The sequence below is a fragment of the Copadichromis virginalis genome, linkage group LG20 (genome assembly GCF_057382275.1).
Source record: "Copadichromis virginalis isolate Kocher_CV1m ecotype Utaka linkage group LG20, C_Virginalis_male_GT1.1, whole genome shotgun sequence".
Taxonomy (NCBI): Eukaryota; Metazoa; Chordata; class Actinopteri; order Cichliformes; family Cichlidae; genus Copadichromis; species Copadichromis virginalis.
The window spans coordinates 22154861-22170359 of record NC_140637.1 but is presented as its reverse complement, the minus strand read 5'-3'; the positions used below and the strand labels follow the sequence as shown (position 1 = coordinate 22170359).

The window sequence follows — 15499 nt, the reverse complement described above, 5'->3', positions numbered from 1 at the left end:
CCTGATTACCCCACATACATATTTTATGAGGTTTTTTTACTCAGAAGTACAACTGCAGGACTTGGTTGTGCATTAGCAACAAAAAGTTTAATTTGAGCCTGAGAGGGTTAAAGCTTTTATTGTAGCAAGTTTCAGCTCCTGTCTGTTTGTGGGTGTTTCTGTCTTCAGTTTTAGCTCAAGTAACTGAAAACATGCTATACTGAGTTGAGATCAGGTGACATAATTTCTGTGATTATCCTGTTTAAGTGTCTTCTATGGTTTTCCAGGCTCTTTGGTGTTGCTGAGCTGGCCTCTGCACAAAAGACTGTTGATTTGGGCAAACCTAAAGTTTTTGTTTTTTCTCTGATGGCTAGGGATGGGTATTGATAAGAGTTTCACGATTCCGATTCCATTTTCGATTCTGTTTAACGATTCGATTCTCTTATCAATTCTTTTTTTTAAAAAAAGGAGAACGCTAAGGTCGATTAGCTTAGAACTTTGTTTTATATCTTCTCTTTGAACAAGGTAGAAATTTTGGAGTAACATGGCCTTACAAACCCAACAGTGAGATCTTAAGAGATCCACAGCCTACGGCTCTTCAATGGGGTGTCACAGGGTCCCCAGGAAAAAAAATTGTAAATGTAAAATAATAAAATTAATATTCTTCTGTAGCAATAACAAAGTATAACATAAATTGTTCTGTGGCAATTACACAAGAATATCCAGTAATGTCCCTTCCTACAATTAAACACATTCACTTACCGAAAATCGGGGGCATCTGCTGCGGCAGCCTTTTACCACAAACTTGGTCACTGCTCGGTGACATTCGTCTATCCTGGCCTGAAAGGAGATGCTACCGGTAGACTGCAGCGAGAACTGCCAGCATCTGAGCTAGACTCTGTCTGTCTCTCTCATCATGGTCACTAAACGCACAGTAATGGCAGGTTTTGTAATAAGGCAGATTGCGCTAACATAATATGCACTGTTAGTTGATTATTTACCTGCCGCATTAACGGGAGAGGACGCGCAAACGTTACCGCTGCTGTTGGGTTGAGATTCACGAGTCCGGAGCGGAATTAAAAACACGACATTTAAGGTTATCGTGTGTTTTGTGAGCAAATGCTTTTGCATATTCGTAGTGTTTCCTCCCTTGAATGAAATATCTACTTTGCAAGTATTGCAAGTTGCCCTGTTGTCATCCATTCTCGATGGAGTTTAATCTGCTTGACGTTTATTCAGCTGTGTAAAAACTAACTTTAATCTCAGCCAAACCGATTTAATCAGGAACCAATAAAATACTAAAAAAAAGGCAAACAATAACATTTTTAAGTTATCTAAGTGACTTATATTTATATATCATGTTTAACCTGAGTAGCGGAAGACGGCGGTGGGTTTGAAAACAATTTGCCGGGAGTCCGGTGTTCTCACCGGCTCTTGTGAGCCTTGCCCACGGCTAGCTATCGAGCTAGCGGTGGGTATCAGACATCTCCGAAAACGTCGGAGCGCTTTTGAAAATATGTGGTGTCTTGATGAATTCTGGGACACAGTTTCTTCTTCTTCAGGGTTTAAGGGCAGCTGGCATCCTTGTACATACAGTGCTGCCATCTTCTGTTTCAGTGCGTTATTACACTCTTAAATCCTACAACTTATTCCTGCGTCTTTTGGGATCTTACGACGCGTCAACTATTAAATTAGTCATCGACGATTTTAATAGTCGACGTAATCGTGACTAGTCGACTAATCGTGGCAGCCCTACTGTGGTGGTGTTCAAAAAGAAAATTTACAAAATGAATTTAATTGTCCATGTGGTGCTGAACCCAGATGTTCTCTGTTCACACAAGTGGAGATAAATACTGAACTTTCCAGCACACTTTGGGGCAGAAAGTAATAAAAAGAAGAGAAAGAGAGCTTTGTAAAATAGGAATGGTGAATACCTAATATCTGTGGTCACCTCATGTTTTAAAAGAAAGCTGAACGTGAAAAGATTGATGTTGTGATGTCATTTAATGATCCTGACCTGTGTTGGAAATGTGGAATGTTTTCCAGCTATTGTAGTTTTTGATTTATAGACATTTTGACTATAAATTCCCTACTTTAAAAGTACGGAGAACACAGGTGGAATCGATAACAGCTCGGTTTCATTAGTTTGATTTGAGATTGAATCAGCCAGAAAAATGTCCCTCTGCTTATATTATCAGCCATAATCTTATCATCACCCAGCCAGCCAAAGAGAAAACAAACACGTAAAAATATGCCCTGCTTTTACTGCTTTTTAATTTATTTTATTTTTTAAATTTCCAGTAATAATTTTAATATCTTAGGGATGTGGGCTGTTGGATGAAGCATTTTAATGGATGCTGTGTCTCAGCTAGGATTTAGAATTCTGACATATGATACAGATGTGTCATTTCCTGTTTTCAGAATATGATGTCATACCCTGTTGTCACGCCATACTGTTATTGTGATGCTAGTAGATTTCTTGGATCATTTAATATTACGTCTCAGAGATGTTTAGTTATTATTATTCTTATGTCACAGCTCTGCACTGTGTACAAAAAAATCACTTAATGCACTAGTTTCTCCAGACCCAAGAGCAGGTAACACGATCCTCTGCCCCCTCCCTGTTAGCTTAGGAAGACTTGCCAGAAGGAAGCATAATTTAAAGCTTATGCCCACGGTACACAGCCATCCCATTCACACTTGAGACTAATTTTTCCCAGTTGCACAGGTCTAGAGTGCGGTCAGTAATCCTCTGGTAATCAGTAGTTGCTAGAGAAAACCTTTGGTGGTTGCAAAGAGCTGGTGGTGCACTGGAAACCCCCTTTCAGGTGCTTCTTCTATGCAAACACCCAAGACCTGGGTGACCTTTATTATAGGAAGTATATCAGTAAATTGCAGCATATTCTGACACACAGATACTAAAGTAAAAGATCATCATAGCTGAAATCTGAATCTTCTTAATCACCCCAAAGATACCATGGTTGTGTTGTGGTTAGCACCATTGCCGCACAGCAAGAAGGTCAAGGCTTTGAATCTTGTTTGGGGCCTAGCTGTGTTCAGTTTGTATGTCCTCCCTGTGGTTGTAATGTAATAGCCACTTGTGTGGTTAAAAAACAACCATCCTTTTTTGTCTAGTTTGCAATTCTCACTGTGTAAAAGGTTTTCAACTCAACAGGGCACCGTGAAGTGAGTTACATTAGTTTTTTTCATTAATGTCTCCTGAATCTGATGTTTCATTTTAATATTTCTGTAATAATCCATGTTCCTTTCATTTCTCTCAGTGAGGCCCGAGATGTCGACATCGCAGACTGATTGCAATGTCTTGGCAATCTGTTTGCATTTAAAAATTAGATGTAAATTTGAGGATCACTGATCAGTGTGAGCCAGACCGTCATTGCTGTGTCCCACCAGGACATCTGTGAAATCACCAAAAAAGTACTCAACCTCTGGGCAACCAGCTAGTCACTGTAATTACTGCAGTCAACAAATGTGAAAAACAAAATCAGTGCAATAACCAGGGAACTGTTGATAGCTCCCCTCCTATTTTATACTAGTGAGCTATTAGACAGAAGCTATTAGCAGAAGATCCATTGCTGGATCTTCTGCTAGAGACAGAAAGCTGGAAACATGTCTCTCTTCACTACTGATCGTCATCAACACTGTCTGATCAATTTGTCACAGAAATTTAATACAGTATTTTCTCTCTGTTTGATGTCCTTAGTGAAATCACTGATGTGCAAGGGCCCAGAATGGGGCTGTATATGTAAGGACCTTTGTTATGAATGGTCTCTAACTACACTTCTTTTTTTCTGTTGAGAAAAACTTTCAATATTAAATCATTTTTATTAAATAAAAAAACAATTAATTGAATTGCTGTGCTGTTTAAATTATAATTTATTATAGTGTGCATGTCAAAGACTCAGTTAAGGTTAGGTAATATAATCAAAAAACATAGAAGTGGGTTATGAAAATAAACTCTTCCAGACGTCTGCATTTAATGAACGCTCAATTGTTTACATATGTAGCCTCAGCGTACGTTTACATGCAGTGAATGGTCGCTGAAGAAGACTGATTGCAGACGCTTTACTGTCAAACAAACAAAAGTTTTTCGCCGAATGCTTGTATGATTTTTTTTTTTGTGTGCCAATTCTTTATTTCCCGCTGTTGTATGGAAGCACATCAAAAGTATGATTTTATAAAAGGCATCTTGTTTAGGAAAAATTGAGCAGTGTATGTTTAAATTATTTCTCATTATCTGAATTCTGTCACCCAGATGCGGGATTGCGGTTCCTTCCTCTTTCAACCACCAAAAAAACCTGCTGTAGGCCTCCAAAAGACCAGATGTCCTCGTCAAGCTGTTTTTGGTTTTACAGGCAGCGTCATCTTTTACCCCTCGTATTGAGAGTAAGACTAAAGTACATGTAATTTTGAAAATGATTACAAGAGCTGGAGGATCTTTCCATTCGGACAAATGGATTTAGATTCAGCGTCAAATGTGTGGCTTATATCAAACATTTTTTTACCAACCGTGACGCATCTAGTCGGCACTCCTGAGTAATCTCTGTGGGCTGATTACAGCTGTGAACATGTACTTCTGTTTTGATAAATGTCACAATCAATCGAATGACTTCCTCAGAGATTAGACTTTTTGATATTAGTCATAGTAACGTGTAAGCAAAAACAGCCAGGATATTCTCACTTATACACATATTTGTGGCTGCAAGGCATTGTTTTGTGAAAGGACATTAAACAAGCTGCTTCTATTTTCTTGACACAGCATGACTTGTAAATAATCCCCACTTTGAATTTGTTTTTTAACGAAACCCCAAAACTTGAGCCGGACTTCTAGTCAACTGTTTGTGCTGAATGGCTTCAAGACTTTAACAGTCTGTAGAGGGTTTGCTGTGGTTATGAGAGATTACATTTGGTAACTTCTTCAAATCCCTCATATGCTGCTTTAATGACCTCCTGCTGCAGTCATTAAATGTCAAGCACCAGCCAAGTAATAAGTCCAATTAAAACTGTGTGTGCTGGCTACAGACCTTCTTGGTACAGTGGAGTACAACATTTCCTGTGAAATATGGTGTCTGGGTGTCACTTTGTGTATTTCTAGTGATTTTATTGTTGCTATTATGGAGTAACGTGCCTTTGCATTGCAGCTTTCTGGTTGCTTCTAATAAGATCCATCTTGTCATGAGGGATTTTTTTTCTCTGTCTTCTCACAGACACGCGTTTCCCTTTTTTGCCACAGGAATGCAAAGATGGGTCTGTAATAAACAATATGAGTACTCTGATGTGCCTGAGCAATGTGAGAAGAAGGCAGACTGGAAATTTAAACAAGTAGTTCATACTTCAGTGAATTACTTACTTGATTTACTTTTTTTTATTCTTCCTTTTTCCACCCATATGGAAAAGATATATATAAATCTTATAAAGTTTGTATCTGTCTTGTGTGAAACTTGTATGAAAAGCATACAAGAGTGAAAACAGATATAAGATCCCTTGAAAAATTATATAATGAAACTTGTATGTTTTGGATGCTTACTAAAACAATATGTGAAAGTAATAAGGAAGTGGCCACTTTCATGAGTAAATCATATACGTTTTTACTATTTCTTTTCCATATGGGCAGTGCAAACACATGATCCGTTCTGTAGCCTCAGTTTAAAAAAACAACAAAAAAAACAAAACAAGTAAAGCAATGCAGATCATACTCATATGACAATATTGATGTTCACCTCGATTGATAATATGTACAAGCTTAAACTGACACACATTTGCAGTTGCTCTGTGTCTTAAACAGACATGGCGCATGACGTTGGAGACACATGTGGACACTGAATGATGATTATTTCTTATTGCAGCCATATGAAAACTGAGCCCACCCAGACAATTAGCATCAATGAGTCCATAAACCATCCCTGGATTAATGTAAGCCTGAATCTGTTTATGTTACTGCTGCTTTAAAAAGATGTCTTTGAGATCTGGAGAACAGTTATTCAATATTTTGTTTCCTGCAGGAGTCAGTGGAGGTCCCTCAAACGCATGTTCAAACTAGTTCTAGGAGCAGGATGCCTGGGTGAAGGTAAAGGTAAGTGTTGGCACTCATGTGTATATATTTAGTACTACATCTTTAATGCTGATGTTTTCCAGTACATTTATTGCTTTTTATTTAGGAAAATCATTTCCAAACAATGAAATCTGAATTCATGTATGGTGTGTAGTATTTTAACTGGTTGCATTTGAAAGTGAATGATGATACTCCAGCAAGAAGTAAGTGAAAGATTACAACGAATTAAGACTCAACCAGTCCTAATAAGGATAAAAACTAAATACACAACCAGGCTGAAAAATTTTTTCAACCGTTACCTAAATAACATGTATTAGAAACAAATGTTTTCATTAACTCTAAGGAAGGTAAATTATAGTATCAGTCTTTAGTCTGATAGTTTAATATAAACCTTCGTTCTTTTGTAACAACATTATTATTGTGTCTTTGAAATGATCAAACTTTGTGGTAAAAATCCATTAAGCTTTATTATTATTCATCTTTTTACTATGTAACATTACTGTATGTTCTTTAAATATGAAATTATTAGCTGTTCCAGAAAAAATGTTTCTTACTTTAAGGATTTTTTTTGTTTCCTAGCGGTGGTACAGTATATAGCTTTAATCACGCTCGCTTTCTCTGATTATGGGAAAATAATAACTGCTAATGATTCGGTACTAACTAAGCTGTTCAAGTTTCTAGATTATTTTTCTCCATAGCAGAAATTGGAAGCAGTAGATGAAGGAAAACAACAGTAAACCTTTAGATAAAGATAATAGTGCTGGAATATGGTAGGAAATGCTTGACATCGCTATTATACACTCAATTTTTTGCTATGAAATTTCTTTGTTTTCCTCTGAGGTTTTTTTTATGTTGTGTATTAAAATCAGTGGCTTCCAGCTTACTTGTAGTATTTTATATAAATTTTTTTGTCTTGTAAAATGTAAATAAAAACATTATTTCTGTCAAATAATGAGACTAAGGCAGTTAAAATTTGTAAATTTAAATAGGCCTTAGTCACTAAGGCCTATTTAAATTTACAATTTTTAACTATTGAAAGTAAAAATTCTCAATTTTAATTTGATGCCAGAACACAATTGAAAAAATTTGGTAAATCGAAAAGTTGTTAGCGCAACAGAGAACTTAAAAAAATATCCAAAAGTGGATAAAAGCACCAGAATTTGCAGGGAAAAATACTTTCCTTTTGAATTTTGATTTTTAATGCTTTAAACTGTAGTAAAGTAAATCAAGGTAATTGCATTGACATATATGTTATTGGGTAAGAGACATTATATTGGTGAATCAAGTTAATGAGGTTAGTTATCTAACTCTAAACCCTAAGAAGACTCCCACCTGTGATGTCACTAGTGTCAGCTGATCTACTGTGGGAACTTGTAAATTAAATTTTCTATCCAGATGTTCTGTGTTCTGCGCGGTCCATAAATAGTCTGCGATGTATTTAGTCCTTTTTTACTCGACTGCGCTTTTACACTGCAAATTGCATCCACAGACATATTTTAAAGTCTTGCACACACATAAACCCAGATGGATATTTGAGGTGTGTCTTGCACAAGGACACTGGGATGCAGGAGCTGGGGGATTTTGCCACTGACCCAATGAATAGTTGACATCCTGCTATAAATCCTGAGCCACCACAAACAACAAGAATTTCTTGGGAAGGGGGGGCATGGCATACGTGAAGATTTGGTAAACAGTGAGGAATGTAAAAATGAAATAGTATTACTTAATATTGTACCACATACCCAGTTACCAAATTATATATTAACAAACAAAAAAAACTTCTGAGTAAATTCAAAAGATGATTTTTCGTAATTGTATCCACTTGTGAATGATTTTTCCCATAATGTAAATGTATTTACTGCACTAATGTGCAGTAAATACATTACTCAAAGGTCACACCTTGTGGAACTAATTAGGTTAATTGAAACAAGTCAGAGAAGAAAGTGTTTTTGAGCATTTCAAATGTCAACATGGGAGGGTTTCCCAGCTTTGTGAAAGGCCAATAATTAGGCAATTTTAAAATAGCATTTCTCTTAGCGAATTCCAGGAATTCTTTACTTTTTAAACTAACTTAGTTACAAAATATGGCCTGGCCAAAACCCAGTTGTGAATGGACGTGATCTACAGGCCCTCGGGAGAAAGAACTCTGCATTAAAAACAGACACAATAAACTTCTGAAAAGCTTTGCCAGTAAATATAGTTTGTGGCAGTATCCACAAATGCAAGTTAAAATTGTACCAAGCAAAGAAAAAAATATACATAAACAAGATCCAGAAATGCTGGCGCCTTCTCTGGGCCCAAGCTCATTTATGATGGAATGAGGCAAAGTAGAAAACGGTCCTGTGGTTTGGCCAATTAAAATTTGAATTTTTGTATTTTTTTTTTAATCATGGACACAGCACTATGCAGGGTAAAGATGAGAGGGAATGATTATTATATTGGATAGTTCAAAAGCAAACATCTGTGATGGTATTCTGACATATTTTTCAACGAAGATTGTGCTTATTTCAGGAACACGATGCCAAACCAGATTCTGCACGTACTACAACAGCATGGCTCCATTGTAAAAGACTCCAGGTGCTTAGCTTACATGCCTGCAACCCAGACTTCTCACTCACTGAAAACACTCGGTGCATGACGAAATGAGTAATATAACATAGTAGGCCTTAAACCTTTGAGGAGCTGAATCTCATATCAAGCAAAGAATGTTTTTAAAACTACAGCAGTTGCTCTCCTCAGTTCCCAACAGCGTTGTTAAGAGTGTTGTTAAAAGAAGAGGAAATGCAACACAGTGGGAAACATGCCCGCGCCCCAGGTTATTGCATTTAACAAAAACTAAAGTAAAGCAACTTGTAAAATAATTAAACCATGGGTAACTAAAAATTTTTTTTAAAAAAGACAACTTAAACAATATTGTGCACTAACAAAAATAATATAGAGAAAAAGTGCTTTAGTTCTCATTAATTTGGCCAAATGTACCAACCCAATTAACCTCAGACAACATTAATATCTATACAGAACTTCTTATATTTAGCTCTTTACAAAAAGATTATTCACATTAAAATTATAAAAAAAAGAAAGTAAAACTAATACTGGAGCCAATAAAACGACAAAGCAATTATAACTTTGCTCTGCCCCAGCTTTTCTTAGGGATGTCCATGCTATGTTCTGTTTCTGTTTTCTTTATATTGAAGGTAGGACTTAAATTAGACACAGCACTGAATGGCCCCTGGGCCACTTCATGCCTGTTGGTTGCCTCTGATTACCCCTGTTATGTCATTGAGAAATAAGGTTCAAATTTTCAGCCAGTTTGATACACTCCCTATCAGAGAATAGTTTACTGTTTTATTTTTGCAGTTTTGTGGGAAATCACAAAAAAATTTATATTTTGAAGCCAAATGCAGATTTTTAACATTTATTTTTTGAATTTATATAAGCACTGTGAATGGAGTTTTACTGTAAATGCATTGAAACTGAAAGACCTGAAAGATTAAAAAAGAGTTTTTAAATTAGACATAACACTTAAAAGTATTTATTTATTAAAGTCAGATGTAAAGCCCTATTCATAGTTTGTGTTTTGCAAACCTTAGTTTAAGGATTGTTTTAATCACCATTATAAGATTAAACTTGCAGAGAAATACCAGAACTTCACTGATGTAGAGTGGAACCTTTGCTAGCAAGCTTTCCGGGCTCCACACATCCAGGGATGGAAAAGTCTAGATGAGCTTTGTGATTTCACGCAAATGTCATATCTGTGATAGAGCTCAATCGGAGGAACTGGCAGATATTCATTCAACGAAAGGGACTATGAGCAGGAATTCACACCAGCAGCTAATTTAGAATAACTAATTAACCTAACACACATTTTTGGAGTTTGTACTATTATTATGGAGATGTGTGGAGTTTGGAGTTTGTGGGTGCAAAAGGCCCCAGCCAGGCAGACCTAGAACTATCTTGCTGTAGGCAACAATGCCAACCACAGCGCCACTGGTCATGATTTAACAAAATTGCTGCAAAGTCACTGTTATGGTCGCTAACCAGCTTGCATCTCTAAACTGTTTGGAATGGTAGCATGCCCATGTTAGAACCATAGCATTTTATGTTAGGATTAAACTTAATGACATGAACTTCCCCCACATCCAACAGTTTACTGCCCTCAGTATAAAAACTAGTGTGTCCATATATACATGAAAATTAAAAACTGTTCTGCGGTCTTTGCCTACTCTTTCTTCCTCTAACTCTTTTAAGAATTCTTATTCAGAAATTTTCAAATTAGCATGCTTACTTCCTACTATTTGTATTCAGTACTGAAATTCATTTACAATAAGAAGTATCATATTTACCTGTTGTTGTCAGGTCACGAAGCAGAGAATGGGTCTGCTGAACATTTATTGTGTGGTGTGACGTACTCATGAGTGTAAGCCACGGTTAACATTGAGTCAGATGTTTTGGATTAAACACGACGTTCACATTATAAGAAAATACCTTCGGTTTTATTCAAATCCTGTTTTAATTCAAACTGTCTTTGTTTTGTACTCAAAGATACACAGAGAAAAAACAAAGCTGTTTATCTCATACTATCTAAAAATCTGGGTTGTATAAAGAAGATTAAAGTGAAATCTGGATTTTATGTGACAATGATTGATCAAGGCCAAAGTTTTCACACGGACATGGTTCTACTGGAAAGATTTTAATTTCTTTCACCAATATTTCTACTTTGGAGGTACTTTGTGATGAAGCATAGCCATTTTTAATTGATTTAGCAGAATGATATTTGATCATCGGGTCTTAGAAAATGTAGCTACTTAGTTTGATAGTTTAGAAAACGAGTTCTTTAGGGATAGAGCGTCTTGTTGTTTCAGAAAAAAGGGGAAAATCTTCCAAGTCTTTCCTGGAACGCTTCCCATCTGTTATCCTCAGGTTCCCTCATCTTTCATCTAAGATCTAAGAGTTTGGTTAAGGTATGTTACGTCTTGAACCACTTCCATCTTAAATCAGCACATTGCCTCTCACTGTCTCAGAGAGGCGCAGAAAGAAGACTGGAAAGACACACACACACACATAATCCCTGAAACTCTGCATCCAATTTGGAGGAGGACATGAATGAAAAGGCCTATTCTGAAATCTATCCGCTGCCTGATAATGATGCACTTCTGTCTGCAGATGCCAGCAAAACCACATGTTATCTTTCTTCACCACTTGAATACAGTAATTGAGAAAAGTAGTGCTTGTAGGCAAAGATAGTAAAAAAATGACAGGGTTTGACATACTTTGTTGAAACATACTGCATAGTATATACTAGACAAAAACATACTGCCATTTAAAAACTGTACTTGAAATTATACTTAACTCTTCCAGTATTTCCAAGAAATAATGGCGCTAATTTAATTATCAAGGCAACAGTGCAATTCCATACCATAACCTCCACCCCAATTTTTCCATGACCACCACACCACAATAGTAAACATCAAGACAGACTGCATGGCTGTACTAATGATAAGGCGTGACGCAGTAAAGGAAAACAAGGCTGTTAAAAAGCAGATGTCCATACTAGTTCACACATGGTATTGATATTTGCATAGCTGGAGGTGATATGTTGATGTGTAGATAGTGGAAAATATATGTGCACTAATGAGACAGCGTGGCTGGGGCCACAGGGGCTACAGCCTCAGAGAGAGGGGATTTACTCTATACCGACAACATTTTCCACTTATTCTGAGAAACACACGGGCAGCGTGAGCAAGGGAGGAAGCATCGTCTCAGATCGGCCAACTGGTAGGTATACTGCACCTACCTTACATTTAAAAAGTGGAGCAGGAAGAATGAGATCTGTCTGAAGTTAATACAGCAGCGTAAGTCAGTGTTAGTTGCCAATCATTTCCACAACGATCAGTGTTGTTAAGACTTATTATTACCTTTTCAACTACATAATTTCTCCCCGTTTTTCCTGGGTTTTTCAGAATGATCATGTGGACATTGGTGCTCCTCACAATAGGAATAGTGGATTTGGGTATTGGCCAACACTACAGCCAGATCCAGTGGCTGTCCCACCTGCGCAGGCGACAATGGCACGCTGGTTTGCAGGCTGAGGATGCAAATTGCCCCCTGGAGTGTAATTGCCCCTCAGTCTACCCCACAGCCATGTACTGTCATAGCCGCAACCTTCAGCATGTTCCCTATGTCCCCTCGCATATAAAATATGTCTACCTGCAGCATAACCAGATCACAGGCATCCAGGATGGGGTGTTTGACAACGCTACCGACTTGGTCTGGATTGTGTTATTTCACAACAAGCTCAGCTCAGACAAAATCGGCAAGAACGTCTTCAGCAAGCTCAAGAACTTGGATCGGCTCCTCTTGGATCACAATGACCTAACACACGTGCCTCCTAACTTGCCCACTTCAATCACAGACCTGCGACTTGGGCACAACAAGATATCAAAAGTCCTTGCCAGCTCATTCAAGGGGATGACCAACCTCACCACCCTTCATCTCCAAGCAAATGCCATAGAAGACGTTGGAGGTGTGTTCAAGGGGTTCAAGTCTCTGACAATGCTGGATATCAGGAAAAACAAGCTAAGGAAAATCCCTGACAACCTCCCTGTGAGGGTACAGCAGCTATACCTGGAATTTAATAATATAGAAAGCATTCCAGCAGATTTTCTCACCATGTATCCCAAACTGCAGTTTGTCCGCTTAGCTCATAACAAGCTGACTAATAAAGGACTTCCTTCCAATGTCTTCAATATCAGCACGTTGGTCGAGCTTGACCTGTCCTTCAATAAACTGGAAAAGATTCCTGTTGTCAGCATGAACCTGGAGAACCTTTACTTGCAAGGCAATAAGATTAAAGGTATGAGGACTTCTATTACTTTAAATTAGATAATGCCTTGAAATATTTTATGGGCACAGAAAGACAAAAAGGTTAAAAATAAGCAAAGAAGAGTAATGTGATTACATACACCCTCATTGCAGAACTGATTTCCTGAATGTTGCAGGCTGTCTTTATGTAAGACTCGGAGCTCTCCAGTAGTTTAGTGATTTTACTCAGCGAGACACACACGATGCCACTCATGCATATAAAGCGAGTGATAATACAGAAATCTTGAAGACTTTAGATGTAATGTTTAAAAGGACTGTGCTTTGTCCAAATATGGTTTGTTAGTCAATTTGTTATGCTCCAGGATGCCTCCAGTGGTGTAATCCTCTCCCATTGCTTGGTTGATAAAGACTCATGCTAGTTATCCTGTATGCTTCTTAGCTATATTACTCAACTTCATTCAAACGGTCATCCAGCTTGTATGTATATATCCACAAATGTGTTTATTTGGCTTATCAACTTCCTAAAATTTAATTTTTTTCCCCCAATCTTTAAATAAGAATCATTTAATGCCTGCATGTGATGTTCAGGATCGGAGCTGCACATGCAGCAAAGAGAACATTTCAACCACTAGATGACAGCAAAAGCAAGATTTTCAAACTGTTTACCAGTTATTTAAATTATTCCATTGAAGCAGGAATTTTCCACGAACTGTCTCTCAGTCATGGTAGAAACTTTACGAAACACCAGATATCCTCACACTAGAGCTCTCAACAGAAAACAATGCAGGTTTTTTTTTTTTTGACAAACTCCAGAAAATAACTCTTTACTGACTCCATTTAAAGAAAGGTTTAGAGAAGATCTGCCCCTTCTGACACAGTCATACATTTTGGAGTTTGCACGGACTAATATGCATAGGTATATGTAGCAATGAGCTTGGTTTGGTAACACTTGTGGTGAACAGACATCATCAAGACATCATTTTTTGCTTCACATCTCAAAAGATGAGAGTAACCTATTTTCTCGCCCCTTTCCTCTTTCAGAGTTCTCCCTGAGCAGTTTCTGCAGTGCTGTTGACATGTCAAACTTCTCCAGGCTGAAGATGCTCCGTCTCGATGCTAATGAGATCAGTGCCAAAGACATTCCTGCTGAAGCCGCCTACTGTTTGCGACATGTTGCTTTCATTGATGTGTAGAGGTTTCCGAAATGTCTCTATCTGTAACACATGCCATGCTATTATGCTTCATTGCATTTTCCTTATATTACTCACTCTCCTCTTCATTAAAGCATGATTGCATAATGTTTGTTTAAGCTGTTATGAAAGCTGTTAGCATTATTGAAATTATAAAACTAACCAAAAGGAAATACCATAGTTTTACAATCACATATCCGGGTGGCAGACATGTGGATGACAAAGAGTGAAGAGATCTGGTCTAACGAGTTACATCCGCTCAACTAATTAATTGGTTCCAGTTGTCTGGTAAAATGGTTAGTAATAATAGTGGTCAAGTATAATAGGAATATAATATAATATAATATAAAATATAATATGAAACTGCCAGCCATTGGATTTTTGCCTCCATCATGTGGCACCTGGTAGAAAGGAGCAGTAATTATCATCAATATGTTTTTGTGAACATTTTAAAATTATAATCAGTGATGCACACTGAGTAAAGCATTTACACTTTGTCTTCTGGTTATTCAGTCCATAGGACAATTTTGATTTTCTCCCTGTTCACATTTAACATGTGAAATTGTCTGGTTAAGTGTGTCTCTAATTAAATATGTATTCTACTTCAAATGAGCCGTGACTGTTATGTCTCACTGTTATCTAATTGTTTACTTCAGTTCACACAGTGACTTTTCAAGACCCTATTGGGCCACGTGACCCGTCAGAGTTTTTGACAACAAGTTAATTTGGTTTCCTCTAATTTGAAGGTAAGAAGCAGATGAGCTGGGAAAGAGGACTGTCAAAAGGTATCTCCACTTCTTCTAACTGATCTTAAGCAGTTCCCACATATTTATTGTTGAAGACAACTTGCCTTTTCATCTTCAACAGCTGCCTTTAATCCCTTGCAGAAAGGCACTAAATTGAATTAGAGAAATGCTTTACTTGTTTTGTAATGGTGCAGTGTCTTGGGATAAAGAATGGATCACTGCCATGCAACGGTGGTTTGCACTCTGATAAGCGGTAGCATGTGAAATTAAGTGTGTTATAGATTATGCTGTATTGCAGGTTGCAGTTGTTACTGCAGACGATGGGTCGAAGAGCTGTGTTTTCCGTCTCTGTTTTCTTCAAAAATTCATTGAAAACAAAACAGAGGCCAGCTCACATGCATATGCACATCCTTCGACATGATTTACTGATTTGGTCCTCTCAAAGCCACATGCAAATGTTTCACTTTTTGGGGAATTGTCCAGTTCTTCTGAAAACCATTAAAGTATTTATTAACACAAATAAAACATTTGGCCTGACCATCATGGAGTAAATACAAGTGAATACAAGCAACTGACAGCATTAGAGAAACCCACGTGCACAAAGCCTTTCTGTTTTCTCAGTATTATAACCAGTTATTTGTCATTACCATGCAGTAATGATTGTATGATGCGTATGAATAAATTGTGTTATT

At 37.4% G+C, this 15499-nt stretch overlaps 1 protein-coding gene across 1 annotated transcript; it reads left to right on the top strand.

Moving 5' to 3' along the window:
* The first annotated feature begins 12009 nt into the window (after positions 1-12009).
* fmodb (fibromodulin b) lies at positions 12010-14359 on the top strand. Its single transcript, XM_085444158.1, has 2 exons — positions 12010-12902; positions 13913-14359. Exons 1-2 carry the CDS (start codon positions 12011-12013, stop codon positions 14062-14064), a joined length of 1044 nt encoding a protein of 347 aa, XP_085300284.1. The 5' UTR covers position 12010; the 3' UTR covers positions 14065-14359.
* The last annotated feature ends 1140 nt before the right edge of the window (positions 14360-15499 follow it).